Source organism: Lepidochelys kempii, chromosome 9 (genome assembly GCF_965140285.1).
Source record: "Lepidochelys kempii isolate rLepKem1 chromosome 9, rLepKem1.hap1, whole genome shotgun sequence".
NCBI lineage: Eukaryota > Metazoa > Chordata > Testudines > Cheloniidae > Lepidochelys > Lepidochelys kempii.
This window is the reverse complement of record NC_136388.1, coordinates 54,596,245-54,610,250: the sequence shown is the minus strand read 5'-3', so window position 1 is coordinate 54,610,250 and position 14,006 is coordinate 54,596,245. Positions and strand designations below refer to the sequence as shown.

The 14,006-nt window shown below is 42.8% G+C and overlaps 1 protein-coding gene across 5 annotated transcripts in view; it reads right to left on the bottom strand.

Annotated features, from left to right (window-relative positions):
• The window catches only part of UBXN7 (UBX domain protein 7), a 156,396-nt gene extending 149,391 nt beyond the window's left edge, over positions 1–7,005 (bottom strand). For all 5 annotated transcript variants that reach the window (XR_012160849.1, XR_012160850.1, XM_073360405.2 and 2 more), the window contains exons 1-3: positions 6,883–7,005; positions 3,237–3,384; positions 1,173–1,240 (exon numbers count right to left, since the gene is read on the bottom strand). Coding sequence is in view for 3 of the 5 variants with exons in the window: in XM_073360405.2 (XP_073216506.1) it covers positions 1,173–1,240; positions 3,237–3,384; positions 6,883–6,955 (289 nt within the window). In the remaining 2 variants the exon portion in view is untranslated. The remainder of the gene's footprint in view (positions 1–1,172; positions 1,241–3,236; positions 3,385–6,882) is intronic.
• Between the last annotated feature and the right edge of the window lie 7,001 nt (positions 7,006–14,006).

The window sequence follows — 14,006 nt, the reverse complement described above, 5'->3', positions numbered from 1 at the left end:
TAATAGGAAAATGATCTTCTCATTAGCCCGTCACTTTAAAAAGGGAAAAAAGACAACACTTCAAAAGCAAAAGATGATAAAGCAATCTTATACTTAAAGCAAACAGTAAATAAAAACTACAAGGTGCATTTCAAAACTTCAGTTTATTCTCCAAAGGAGAAAATGAGATTAAACTACCAATAGCAGTAACAAATAGAAAAAGCTACTATTACCATCTAAAACGAATTCACACGGTATCCTTACTTTGCACTGTGCCAAGTGTACAATTACTCGAGCCTTGGTGCATTACACCGTAATGCCCATTGCATATTGCCTGTAGAACGCCCAGGAACCACCCCCTTTCTCAGAAACCTTCTACTTTCTAAGCCTCCCCAAAAATATTTCTTCAGCAGATAGGTAGGTTCAGATCACTCAAGAAATTCAATACAAAGCAGAACTAAAATAATCAAATATTTTTCTTTAACATTTCATTAATAGTTTGTCTTTACCCTTCATATACTTCTGACTTCACTTCTAATCCTCCTATCTCCTTTGTAGCTCTAGTCCTCTTGAATCTTCAGCAGTTCTTCTTCCCTTCATCACTAATCACTCTACCCTTCAATCCCATCACTTTGAGCATCTCTAATATGGGAGAAGTATCTTCCAGTCCTGTTCCTGGACCACTATACTCAGCCAGTAAACGGGAGTATTTTAGCATAACTTATGAGGCAGCACCCACTATAAATAGCACATAAAGCAAACTTCACTCCCAGTGGTGCATGATTTATTACCTATGTCTCCTTTGAGGAACTGTACTTCCAACTGCATAGAGGTATTTCAAAATGTGCAATCACATCCTATGGCTATAGAGTTATTGTAGAGAAGAGCAGCAAGAAGCAGTGACGGGATTACATTTCTCAGGCTTGGTCTACACTCCAGACTTATCCACACTCTCTGAGAAATGCATTTATACTGACTGAACTCCTGGTATAGACAGCGCTGCGCTGACTGGGGGCGGGGGGAGAGCTTCTCGCATCAACATAGCCACTGCCTCTTGAGCAGGTGGAGTACCTAGAGTGGTGCAGCTGCACCACTGTAGGCATGTGTAGACAACCCCTCAGTCAGTTATGATTTTTCTTTTGTCACTCACCCAGGTTGGAAGCCACATAAACAAAAACACAAACAAATCTTACCTCCAAACAAGGGCTCTGGCTCTACCAAAATTTCCTGCTTTTGTGGAATTGGTGCTCGTACTTCATCCCTACCAGAGGGGAAAAAAAATAACTTCATGTTTACCGAGGGATGTGCTGGGCACTGTATAACCAAACACTACCAGTTCCTGCCCCAAGGATCTTGCAGCTTAAATGACAGACAATAATACAGATGCATACCACCACGGTGAAGTAAGGATGTTATACACGTTTTTAACGATGTTATCATTTCAGGTGGCTCAAAGGCTCCACAGAGGAAGTGAATATTTAAAAGACCTGAATTGAGAGAGGTTCTTTGACACATAAGAGGTTCCATGCATACAGGGTGTCACAGACTAGAGTCTACAACCCTACATAATGCAGAGAGAAATGCTTTATTTGTTTTACCAATTTCTTCACAGTCTTTTAGGCACTGTGTTTGAAGTTTAGGAGATGGACTGGCTGGCTCCTGAATGGAGCCAAGGTATCAAATTTATTCCAATAAAAGCACTTCTAGGTTTTAACTTATGGTGGTATAAAAAGAAAAGGAGGACTTGTGGCACCTTAGAGACTAACAAATTTCTTTGAGCATAAGCTTTCGTGAGCTACAAGCATCCGATGAAGTGAGCTGTAGCTCACGAAAGCTTATGCTCAAATAAATTTGTTAGTCTCTATGGTGCCACAAGTCCTCCTTTTCTTTTTGTGAATACAGACTAACACGGCTGCTACTCTGAAAAGTGGTAAAAAAGTCACTGATTCACAGACACAAGGCCTCCACACTAATGAATACAGACTTTTAGCTTCAGTACCTGTCAAAGGCAACTGGCAAAAAGGAATGGAATTTAGCATCAGCTAGGACTGTTGGAATCACTCCAGCTGTTTTAACCTCAAGTACACCCTTTTCTGGCACTTTCATCTTTATACTTAACCTGAATTTAGACAGAAAGTTTAATAAGATTGTTTCTAGGGTCAAAGTTCTCCATCCATAGAGCAGCTAGAGCAAAAGGTGCAGCACTGCCAGCTTCCCTACAATGCCCAAATGCAACGCACTCATGCCTTTCAGTGACCAACTCTGCATATGAGCGGGTAATATGCTCTTCATAATTATTCATACCCTGGCCTTTCATGAACAACATGGACACCAATTAATGGCAAAAAGAAAAGGAGTACCTGTGGCACCTTAGAGACTAACCAATTTATTTGAGCATGAGCTTTCCGATGAAGTGAGCTGTAGCTCACGAAAGCTCATGCTCAAATAAATTGGTTAGTCTCTAAGGTGCCACAGGTACTCCTTTTCTTTTTGCGAATACAGACTAACATGGCTGTTACTCTGAAACCTGCAATTAATGGCAAACGTTGCTGTGGATTTTTTGGTAGGACACAAGCCCCCTCGGAACCAGACAGAAACCACTAACTCATATCTTGAGGAGCAAAAACCTAATTACTTTTTAGCCATGACTAATCCAATTTAGACCAAGTTTAAACCAGTGATTTGGAGGTGAAAGTAACTGTCATTACTACCACTTACACATCCACTGTGCAAGACCCAGCTTCTATGTCCCCTGACAGCAGCATTTAGCTAGCATGGCTTGTAACCAATATTCCTGATAGGTATGCAAATGTTATCCAAAACTTACAGGTGAGGAAATTGAGTCCTGGTACAATTTTCAGGACAGGGGACTCTCTCTTTGTTATATGTTTGTATAGCACCAACAAGGTGCTAGCCTCTAGGTACTATTTTAACACCAGCAGTGAGAATAGGTAATTTTCCCAAGTCAAAACGAGAAACAAACCCCAGGTCTCTTAAAACCCAGTCCTGTGTTTTAACCACAAGACAATTCTTACTACCAGATAAAAGTTTTACTAGAACAGCCCTACCAGAGGAGTGGAGAAATGGACAAGATCATTAAAGAACTACATAGTAACAGTGAAGTGACAGCAGGTTATGAGAGAAATGAACAATGCAACAGCAAAATGCCTTGATGCCATAACTTTCCCACCTTTCTATCCTACCACCATTCAACACAGGTTATTCATTCACACGGATACATTCACACAGGCACATACTCAGTATGTGGTCGTACAGTTGATACTGCTGCTGAACTGGTGCTGGGCTCCTCTGCTATGCCTCCACCATCCAGAAACATAGTGACAGCCATCTCTAGATTATTGTTGCATGCTTCAAGCATATGTTTCCCCACACTTTCACTGGCACCTATAATACCAAAGACAAAAAAAGTCTCAGAAAATAGTATCAAGACCCTGATCAAAGAGGTGCTGGGAATAGCTGACAGGCAAGATTGCTCTTCCAAAGAATTGGTAATTAGTAAGAATGCACAACTTATATGGCTGTCACTTGCTTTGCATTTATAGTTTAGAAACCACCAGAAGAAACACTAATATACATATCTTGCCTGGGGAGGGGAAAAAAGAGAGATGGAAACGTGGCTCTCCTTCAATCCTATCCCCTTCCTTAAAAAAGTAAAGTTTAGCAATAGCCATTTAATCTTTTTTGTTTTTTTAATAGGTCTCAGATCTTTGCCCAACACAAAATTCAAAACATGAAGAAGGTGCAAGGATCCAGAAAGATGTTGGGTTATACACAAAATTAACTACCAACTTCTCAACACCCTTTAGACAGCTCAATATTAAATCAGCAATGAGTATAATGCAGGGCAGATTTGATTTAAATTACTAGTCAGGAAGATCCGATTTAATCATGGATTTCTACATAAAGTGCATTCTTGTTGGTTGTTATAACCTTAATACATATTCTTCACAACTCAGAGATAGAATCAAGGTTTTGTTTTTAGAAGGTACACACTATACATTTTTAAAGTGATTTCGCAAATGTTTCAGATTAGTTTTACAGCTATATCAGAAAATGAATGATTTTGTAAATGAAATACCCAAACAAAGGTAATTGAAGAAGATATTTATGAAGTCACTGGGAGGTGAACTATCTCCAGTTCAACAAGTTAATCATGAATATTTGGATAGCTCAGTGGTTTGAGCATTGGCCTGCTAAACCCAGGGTTGTGAGTTCAATCCTTGAGGGGGCCATTTAGGGATCTGGGGCAAAAATTGGGGATTGGTCCTGCTTTGAGCAGGGGGTTGGACTAGATGACCTCCTGAGGTCCCTTCCAACCCTGATATTCTATGATTCTATGATTTTCTTGCCATACTGTATTACGAGGAGAACATCACCAGACAGAAAATTGTTTTATTTAACTAAAGCAACAATGTTAAGTATTCTGGATTTTTTTCTTCAACAGCAAACATCGTATTTTAACAAAACAAGCATATACATTTTTGAATTTAGTTAAACATTCAAGTTTTTAAAAATCATTGTTGTTTTTGTTAAAATCAAATTTTAACTATTTTAGTTAAATACTACTATGTCAGCCAGGTCAACATGAGAAACTTAAGATACTGGCTTCTACAGCTATCTCACTCGTCTTCTCCTTCATTTTCCTGTTTGTTTATAATCTGGAAAAGAAAAACAAGCTTTCCTGCTTTTTCAGGTCCCAAACGATTTCTCAATTTGTAATGAATTAGTCCAAAGAAGCTACTGCTGTTAAAAGTGAGATTATCACTTCAACAGCCTCTGAATTCAAGAGCTTAAGTGACTTCCACCAGTTCACTGGTGTGACTTTCTTTAAAACATCAATCAGCAAATGTATAATCCTTGAATGGTTCACCCTTGGCTGTGACATGGGCATCCAGCAATCATTCCTCCATAATGCCAACTATAATAAACTTCAGCACTAACTCCTCTTCTTCAGCAGTTAAAGTTTGACCCTGGTACTGTCACTGCATATTTCTTTCTTAAGATCTCACTCCGTTCCTTCCAAATGTCAACAGTGTCAGCAACAAAAACAGCCATTTCCCTGCATTTTGTTCAAGGCTACAGAAATAGGCTTCATGGTACTCAGCATGTTTTCAACATTTCTCTTAAGCCCAATGTTGAGAACTTTGGCTGTGACAGTGCCATCTATTTTCTTATGATTTTGTTCACAGTCATCAGATTAGGCCAATTCTTGATATAGCGCTCAAAACAGTCCACTACTGAGTTCCATCGCACGTCTTGTGGGAGAGTTAACTTAGTTACTCCCACTTTTTTCAGAGAAGCTGCTGCAAAGTGGTGTTACGGAAGCATTTTGCAATTTCAACAACATTAGCCTTTATTTCTGGAACACGGAAGTCTCTGGCTCAGAGGTGCATCAAATGAGCACTGCAACTGTATGTTATTAGGTTGGGACTCTCTTCACACTCTGCTAAATAATTTCTTCTCATCTAGGATACATTTGCAGCATTGTCTGTGACCAAGCTACATACTAGACATTTGAATTGTTTTCCACAATTTGTTATAGCTTTTACTGCTACTTCTTGGAAGTATTCTGCTCTGTGTGCATTTCCTGATGTATCAATTGTTTTTGTAAGGAAGACATTCCCTTTTTGTTGTCACACAAGCACATACAACAGGATCATTGTGGACATTGCTCCACCCATCAAGACTCAGGTTAACAATTTTACCCTCTAGACCTTTTGCACACTGTTCAATTTCTCTTTCATACACTTTATCCAGCAATTGGGTGGACTGTATCCTGGTCTTAATGACTAAACCATGTTAATGAAGTGTGGGTTCTCAATCATATGGAATGGAGAGTTTGTTGCATAAACAAACCGGGCAATTTTTTCATCAATTACCTCTTTTTATAATCTGCTGGTTCTTATCACAAACTTATCTATGGCTGTTTCTGGATGATGGAGATTTTCTTTTCGCTACAGGTGACATACTGTGGCTATGTGACATACATAATGTGACTGAAACGCCATCATTGACAAGTAACTCTGAAACTATAGAAAATGACAACCATATTTTCCTATCTTTTAAAACCCTTCCCTTCTCTATTGTGGTTTGAAGGCACACAAAGAGAGGAAACTATAATGAAACAGACTATGCACAAGTTGTAGCAAGTGCTCAAGATAAACCAAACAAAGAATTTTCATAGGGAGCAATCCAGTGCCGTTTGTAAGAACAGGGGGGAAATATATATGGAAAAAAGGATCATTTCAGTGTATTAATAGATTACTTCCACAGATCATGTTACACCAGAATCTGCCCACTAATTACTCAAGCAAACAGAACTTCAGTTGCACTGGGGGAAGCAGGAGGAGGAAGACTGCTGCATCTTGTGGTCTCTGTTGAGTACAAGCAGCACTTGTCTTGGCGACGGAGGGAAAAGGAAAAGAGCATCTGACAGCATTGGAGTTTCCGTGCAGACAGGGATTCCGTGCCAGCCCCCCCCAGCAGCCTGTCCCCCCACGCATGTCCCTCCGCTCGCCCACCCGGCTCCGGGTCTCTGTGCCGCAGACACAGGCCGGGCAGCGGCCCACCTGCCAGGTGGGGTGCCTGAGCGCCCTTCCCTGGGCCCAGGACTTTGCCGGGAGAGCAGGGCCGGGGCCACCCCTCGAAGGGCACAGAGAAACGGGCCAGCCCCTGATCTGGCCCACCTTAGGGAGGAGGAGGAACCCGACATCCCCTCAGCCGGGAGCCTCCGTGCCGGCGCCCCCCGGCCGGAAGCCGCCGCTGGCCCAGGCCGGCTCCGCCCGGAGCTGGCCCAGAGCAGCGGGACCCAGCTCCCCGGTGTTGCCCCCCGCTACCGGGGCTACAGGACGTGCACAGCCCCCCGGCTTCCGTGTGTCTCACCCGTGATAGCGGTGAACTGCTGGATTAACCCTTTGAGCGCCGAGGAGGCCGCAGAGCCCCCGTGCGCCGCCATCTTGCCGCCGCCGCCGCCGAACAACAACACACCAGCCACCTGCCCGGTTGCTGTGCACAGGCGCAGAGCCGCCCAAACTCCTTTCCCTTCGCTCGCCCCCAGGGAGGCGCTTTCAATTTCAATATCAAGCTTTATTGGTGGCCGCGGCTGCTCAGCCCACTTCCCCGCCCCTCCCGGGGCGGGGCGCTACTGTCCCCTTCCCTCAACAGTGGGAGGTGCCCAGGGCCAAAGTCGGGGTTCTAGATCTGCTCCCTCCAGCAAGGCCAAACACTGACTGCCCCTGGTGCGGCCATGTCCTTCCTTGGGCCAGGCCCTAAAAACTCAAGAGTCAGGCTCTTGCTCTCATAAGATTAGATAGAAAATCAGGAGGGTGTTTTAAAGAAACAACGGGTTTCCGAGTAACAGCCGTGTTAGTCTTTAAGGTGCCACAAGTACTCCTTTTCTTTTAAAGAAACAACGTGATTCTTTAAATGTGGCAGTGGGGCTGAGCCTTGTCCCATTCTTCATGCTACCAGGCAGGCTAGAAAATGCCTTTTTTTATTATTACATACAGTTTCTCCTATTCACATGACTCCAAGAGCTGGGGCTTTATGAAAAGTACCATATATCATGCAACGCACTATAGATTAATGAGAAGTGGTGGCACTGTCTCCGTAGGCTGGCCATCTACACCAAAGCTACCCTCGGGGGATCCATCACCACCATGCTGTAAGGAGGCTGCTCACACCACACCCATGCTGAGTCTGCTGCTAGGAATCATAGACTATCAGGGTTGGAAGGGACCTCAGGAGGTCATCTAGTCCAACCCCCTGCTCAAAGCAGGACCAATCCCCAATTAAATCATCCCAGGCAGGGCTTTGTCAAGCCTGACCTTAAAAACTTCTAAGGAAGGCAGCAGTTGGGTTCCACCCACCCCCTGGCTGCAGTGACGGTGACAGGAATCTGGTGGCAGAAGTCCAGTGCCAGGGAGCGTTCTGTAAACACAACAGGCAGACGAATGGGGTAATTAAAACTTCTCAGATGCTTCCTGTAGATGTCACATAGAAGGCACTGTAATTAAATTTTAGCTTTGTTGTAACGGAAAAAATACCAAAGAAACACACAACGGTAGCATTTTTTAACTTTAAAGAAAGGAACTACACAAAAATAAAGAAGCTAGTTAAACAGAAATTAAAAGGAACAGTCACAAGAATGAAATGCCTGCAAGTTGCATGGAACAGACTTAAATGCCACAATGGAGGTTCAAACTAAACATATACCCCTATGGGGGTATATTATTATTAATAAAAAACAACAAAAATAGGACCAAAAATTGCCACCCTGGCTAATCAGCAGACTAAAAAAGGTGGTTCAAGGCAAACAGGCATCCTTTAAAAACTGGATGTCAAATCCTGCTGAGGAAAATAGAAAGGAGCATAAACTTTGGCAAGTGTATAAGTGTAATTAAGCAGGTCAAAAAAGAATGTGAAGAGCAAATAGCAAAAGACACAAACAGCAAAAAATAAAATAATAATATTCAAGTACATCTGAAGTGGGAAGCCTACCAAACAACCTAGGTCCACTATGATCAAGGTACTCAAGGAGGACAAGACTGTTGCAGAGAAGCTAAATGAATTCTTTGCATTAGTCTTCACTGCAGAGGATATAAGGGAGATTCCCACACCTAAGTGATTAGAATCATAGAATCTTAGACTTTAAGGTCAGACAGGACCATTACAATCGTCTAGTCTAACCTCCTGCACAATGCAAGCCACAGAATCTCACCCATCCACTCTGGTAACAAACCCCTAACCCTATGCCTGAGCTACTGAAGTCCTCAAATCGTGGTTTAAAAACTTCAAGGTGCAGTGAATTCTCCAGCAAGTGACCTGTGCCCCACACTGCAGAGGAAGGCGAAAAACCCCAGGGCCTCTGCCAATCTGCCCTTTCCTGACCCCAAATATGGCAATCAGCTAAACCCTGAGCGTATGGGCAAGATTCACCAGCCAGATACCCAGGAAAGAATTTTCTGTAGTAACTCAGATCCCACCCCATTTAACATCCCATCACAGGCCATTGGGCCTATTTACCATGAATAGTTAAAGATAAATTAATTACCAAAATCATATTATCCCATCATACCATCTCCTCCATAAACTTATTGAGTTTAATCTTAAAGCCAGATAGGTCTTTTGCCCCCACTGCTTCCCTTGGAAGGCTATTCCAAAACTTCACTCCTCTGATGGTTAGAAACCTTGGTCTAATTTCAAGTCTAAACTTCCCAATGACCAGTTTATATCCATTTGTTCTTGTGTCCACATTGATACTGAGCTTAAATAATTCCTCTCCCTCTCTGGTATTTATCCCTCTGATATATTTATAGAGAGCAATCATATCTCCCCTCAGCCTTCTTTTGGTTAGGCTAAACAAGCCAAGCTCTTTGACTCTCCTTTCATAAGAGAGGTTTTCCATTCCTTTGGATCATCCTAGTAGCCCTTCTCTGTACCTGTTCCACTTTGAATTCATCCTTCTGAAACACAGGAGATCAAACTGCACACAATATTCCAGATGAGGTCTCACCAGTACCTTGTATAACAGTACTAACACCTCCTTATCTCTACTGGAAATACCCCGCCTGATGCATCCCAAGACCGCATTAGCTTTTTTCACAGCCATATCACATTGGCGGCTCATACTCATCCTGTGATCAACCAATATTCCGAGGTCCTTCTCCTCCTTTGTTACTTCCAAGTGATGCACCCCCAGCTTATAACGAAAATTCTTATTAATCCCTAAATGCATGACCTTGCACTTTTCACTATTAAATTTCATCCTAGTACTATTACTCCAGTTTACAAGGTCCAGATCTTCCTGTATGATATCCCGGTCCTTCTCTGTATTGGCAATACCTCCCAGCTTCGTGTCATCACAAACTTTATTAGCACATTCCCACTTTTTGTGCCAAGGTCAGTAATAAAAAGATTAAATAAGATTTCTCCCAAAACCAATCCCTGAGGAATTCCACTAGTAACCTCCTTCCAGCCTGACAGTTCACCTTTCAGTATGACCCATTGTAGTCTCCCCTTTAACCAGTTCCTTATTCACTTTTCAGTTTTCATATTGATCCCTATCTTTTCCAATTTAGCTAATAATTCCCCATGTGGAATCATATCAAATGCCTTATTGAAATTGAGGTAAATTAGATCCACTGTGTTTCCTTTGTTTAAAAAATCTGTTATCTTCTCAAAGAAGGGGATCAGGTTGGTTTGGCATGATCTACCTTTTGTAAAACCATGTTGTATTTTGTCCCAATTACCATTGACCTCAATGTCCTTAAATTTTTCCAAGACCTTGCATACTCCAGATGTCAAACTAACAGGCCTGTAGTTACCCAGATCACGTTTTTTCCCCTTTCTTAAAAATTGGAACTATGTTAGCAAGTCTCCAGGCATATGGTACAACCCCTGAGTTTACAAATACATTAAAAATTCTTGCTAATGGGCTTGCAATTTCATGTGCCAGTTCCTTTAATATTCTTAGATGAAGATTATCTGGGCCCCCCCAATTTAGTCCCATTAAGATGTTAGAGTTTGGCTTCTACCTCAGATGTGGTAATATCTACCTCCATATCCTCATTCCCATTTGTCATCCTACCATTATCCCTAAGCTCCTCATTAGCCTCATTAAAGACTGAGGCAAAGAATTTGTTTAGATATTGGGCCATGCCTAGATTATCCTTGACCTCCACTCCATCCTCAGTGTTTAGCGGTCCCACTTCTTCTTTCTTTGTTTTCTTCTTATTTATATGGCTACAGAACCTTTTACTATTGGTTTTAATTCCCTTTGCAAGGTCCAACTCTACTTGACTTTTAGCCTTTCACACTTCATCCCTACATGTTCTGACTTCAATAAGGTAGCTTTCCTTGCTGATCCTTCCCATCATCCACTCCCTGTATGCTTTCTGCTTTTTCTTAATCACCTCTCTGAGATGCTTGCTCATCCAGCTTGGTCTACAACTCCTGCCTATGAATTTTTTCCCCCTTTCTTGGGATGCAGGCTTCTGATAAAAAGAAAAGGAGTACTTGTGGCACCTTAGAGACTAACCAATTTATTTGAGCATGAGCTTTCGTGAGCTACAGTTCACTTCATCGGATGCATACCGTGGAAACTGCAGCAGACTGTATATACACACAGAGATCATGAAACAATACCTCCTCCCACCCCACTGTCCTGCTGGTAATAGCTTATCTAAAGTGATCATCAAGTTGGGCCATTTCCAGCACAAATCCAGGTTCTCTCACCCTCCACCCCCCCACACACAAACTCACTCTCCTGCTGGTAATAGCCCATCCAAAGTGACAACTCTCTACACAATGTGCATGGTAATCAAGGTGGGCCATGTCCAGCACAAATCCAGGCTCTCTCACCCCCCCCCCTTTTTTTTTTTCCAGGGACACACACACACACACACACACTCACTCTCCTGCTGGCAATAGCTCATCCAAACTGACCACTCTCCAAGTTTAAATCCAAGTTTAACCAGAACGTCGGGGGGGAGGGGGGGAGGAGGAAAAAACAAGGGGAAATAGGCTACCTTGCATAATGACTTAGCCACTCCCAGTCTCTATTTAAGCCTAAATTAATAGTATCCAATTTGCAAATGAATTCCAATTCAGCAGTTTCTCGCTGGAGTCTGGATTTGAAGTTTTTTTGTTTTAAGATAGCGACCTTCATGTCTGTGATTGCTTGACCAGAGAGATTGAAGTGTTCTCCGACTATTTCCCCTTGTTTTTTCCTACCCCCCCCCCCCCGACGTTCTGGTTAAACTTGGATTTAAACTTGGAGAGTGGTCAGTTTGGATGAGCTATTGCCAGCAGGAGAGTGAGTTTGTGTGTGTGTGTATGTGTGTGTGTGTGTCCGGAAAAAAAGAGGGGGGGGGTGAGAAAGCCTGGATTTGTGCTGGACATGGCCCACCTTGATTATCATGCACATTGTAGGGAGAGTAGTCACTTGGATGAGCTATTACCAGCAGGATAGTGAGTTTGTGTGTGTGTGTTTTTTGGAGGGGGGTGAGGGGATGAGAGAACCTGGATTTGTGCAGGAAATGGCCCACCTTGATTATCATGCACATTGTTTAGAGAGTTGTCACTTTGGATGGGCTATTACTAGCAGGAGAGCGAGTTTGCGTGTGGGGGGGTGGAGGGTGAGAAAACCTGGATTTGTGCAGGAAATGGCCCAACTTGATGATCACTTTAGATAAGCTATTACCAGCAGGACAGTGGGGTGGGAGGAGGTATTGTTTCATGATCTCTGTGTGTATATAAAGTCTGCTGCAGTTTCCACGGTATGCATCCGATGAAGTGAGCTGTAGCTCACGAAAGCTCATGCTCAAATAAATTGGTTAGTCTCTAAGGTGCCACAAGTAGTCCTTTTCTTTTTGCGAATACAGACTAACACGGCTGTTACTCTGAAACAAGGCTTCTGATAGTGTCTGCAACTTTGACTTGAAGTGATTCCAGGCCTCCTCCACCTTTAGATCCACAAGTTTTTCAGTCCAATCCACTTCCCTAACTAATTGCCTTCATTTTTTAAAGGTAGCCCTTTTGAAATAAAAAACCCTAGTCACAGATCTATTTTTGTTTATCCTTCCATTTAGTTTGAATTGAATTAGCTCATGATCGCTCGAACCAAGGTTGTCCCCTAAAACCATTTCTTCTAGGAGGTCCTCACTACTCACCAAAACCAAATCTAAAATCAAATCCCCTCTTGTTGGTTCAGCAAAAAGGAATCCAGGAAAATCTGAGCCCTATTATTGTTTCTAGCACTTGTCGTCCAGTCTATATCTAGGAAGTTAAAGTCTCCCGTGATCACACAATTCTCATTAGTATTTACTTCATTAAAAGCATTAAAGAGGGCTCTATCCATATCCAAATCGGATCCTGGTGGTCTATAACACACCCCAAGCACTACCCCAGGGAAGGCTCTAATCGCTTTCTTTTCCAATGTGATTTTTGCCCGGACAGACTCTGTCTTACCCATTCCATCACTTCTTATTTCTTTACAGTCTACCTCATCCTTGATGTACAGTGCTACTCCATCACCCTTGCCTTTATTTCTGTCTTTCCTAAACAGCACATACCCTTCCATACCTGTACTCCAGTCATGACTAATATTCTACCATGTTTGTGTTATCCCTATAATATTTGGTTGCACCAGTAGCTCTAGTTCCTCCATTTTGTTACCTAGGCTCCTCGCATTAGTGTACAAACATCTTACTTTTTGCTGTTTGGCTTTGCTCACATTCTTTACCCGATTAGGCACAAACATTCTACCACCAGTATCACCTATTAGACTGGTATCTACACTACCCTTCCTCTTTATGTCCATTCTCCTACCCACGGCTGTATCCTTTCTCACTTCGTTTTCTTCCCTCTCAATGTTAAAATCTGGCATGGAGATTACCTGGACATCTCCCAACCATCTCCCACAGATTCCTAGTTTAAAGCTCTCCTAATCAGTTGTGCCAGCCTCCATCCTAGAAGTCTATTTCCCTCCCTATTCAGGTGAAGTCCATCCCAAGAGAACAGTCCTCTGTCCATGAATGCTTCTCAGTGGCTATACACCTCAAAGGCCAATAGCACCAATGCCTGAGCCATCTGTTAATCCTCATAATCTTGTCACACCCTTGTTGCCCTTCTCCAGAAACAGGCAGAATCCCACTGAAGATCACCTGAGTCTCAATTTCCTTAAGCGTCTTCCCCAGCCTGGCATAGTCTCCCTTGATACGTTCCAGCAAGAATCTAGCTGTATCATTTGTTCCCACATGAAGGACAATCAGTGAATTCTTTCCCGCTCCTGTTAGGATCCTCTTCAGCCTCAGGTCCACATCCCGTATCTTAGCACCCGGCAGACAGCACACCCTTCTATTCTCTGGATCAGCTCTGGTTACAGGCCTGTCTATTCTTCTCAGTAAGGAGTCCCCAGTCATGTAGACCTGCCTTTTCCTGGTGATGGTGCGATTCTCTGGTCTATTTCCTGTTCCCTCTGGCTGCAAGTCCTCTCAATTCCTATT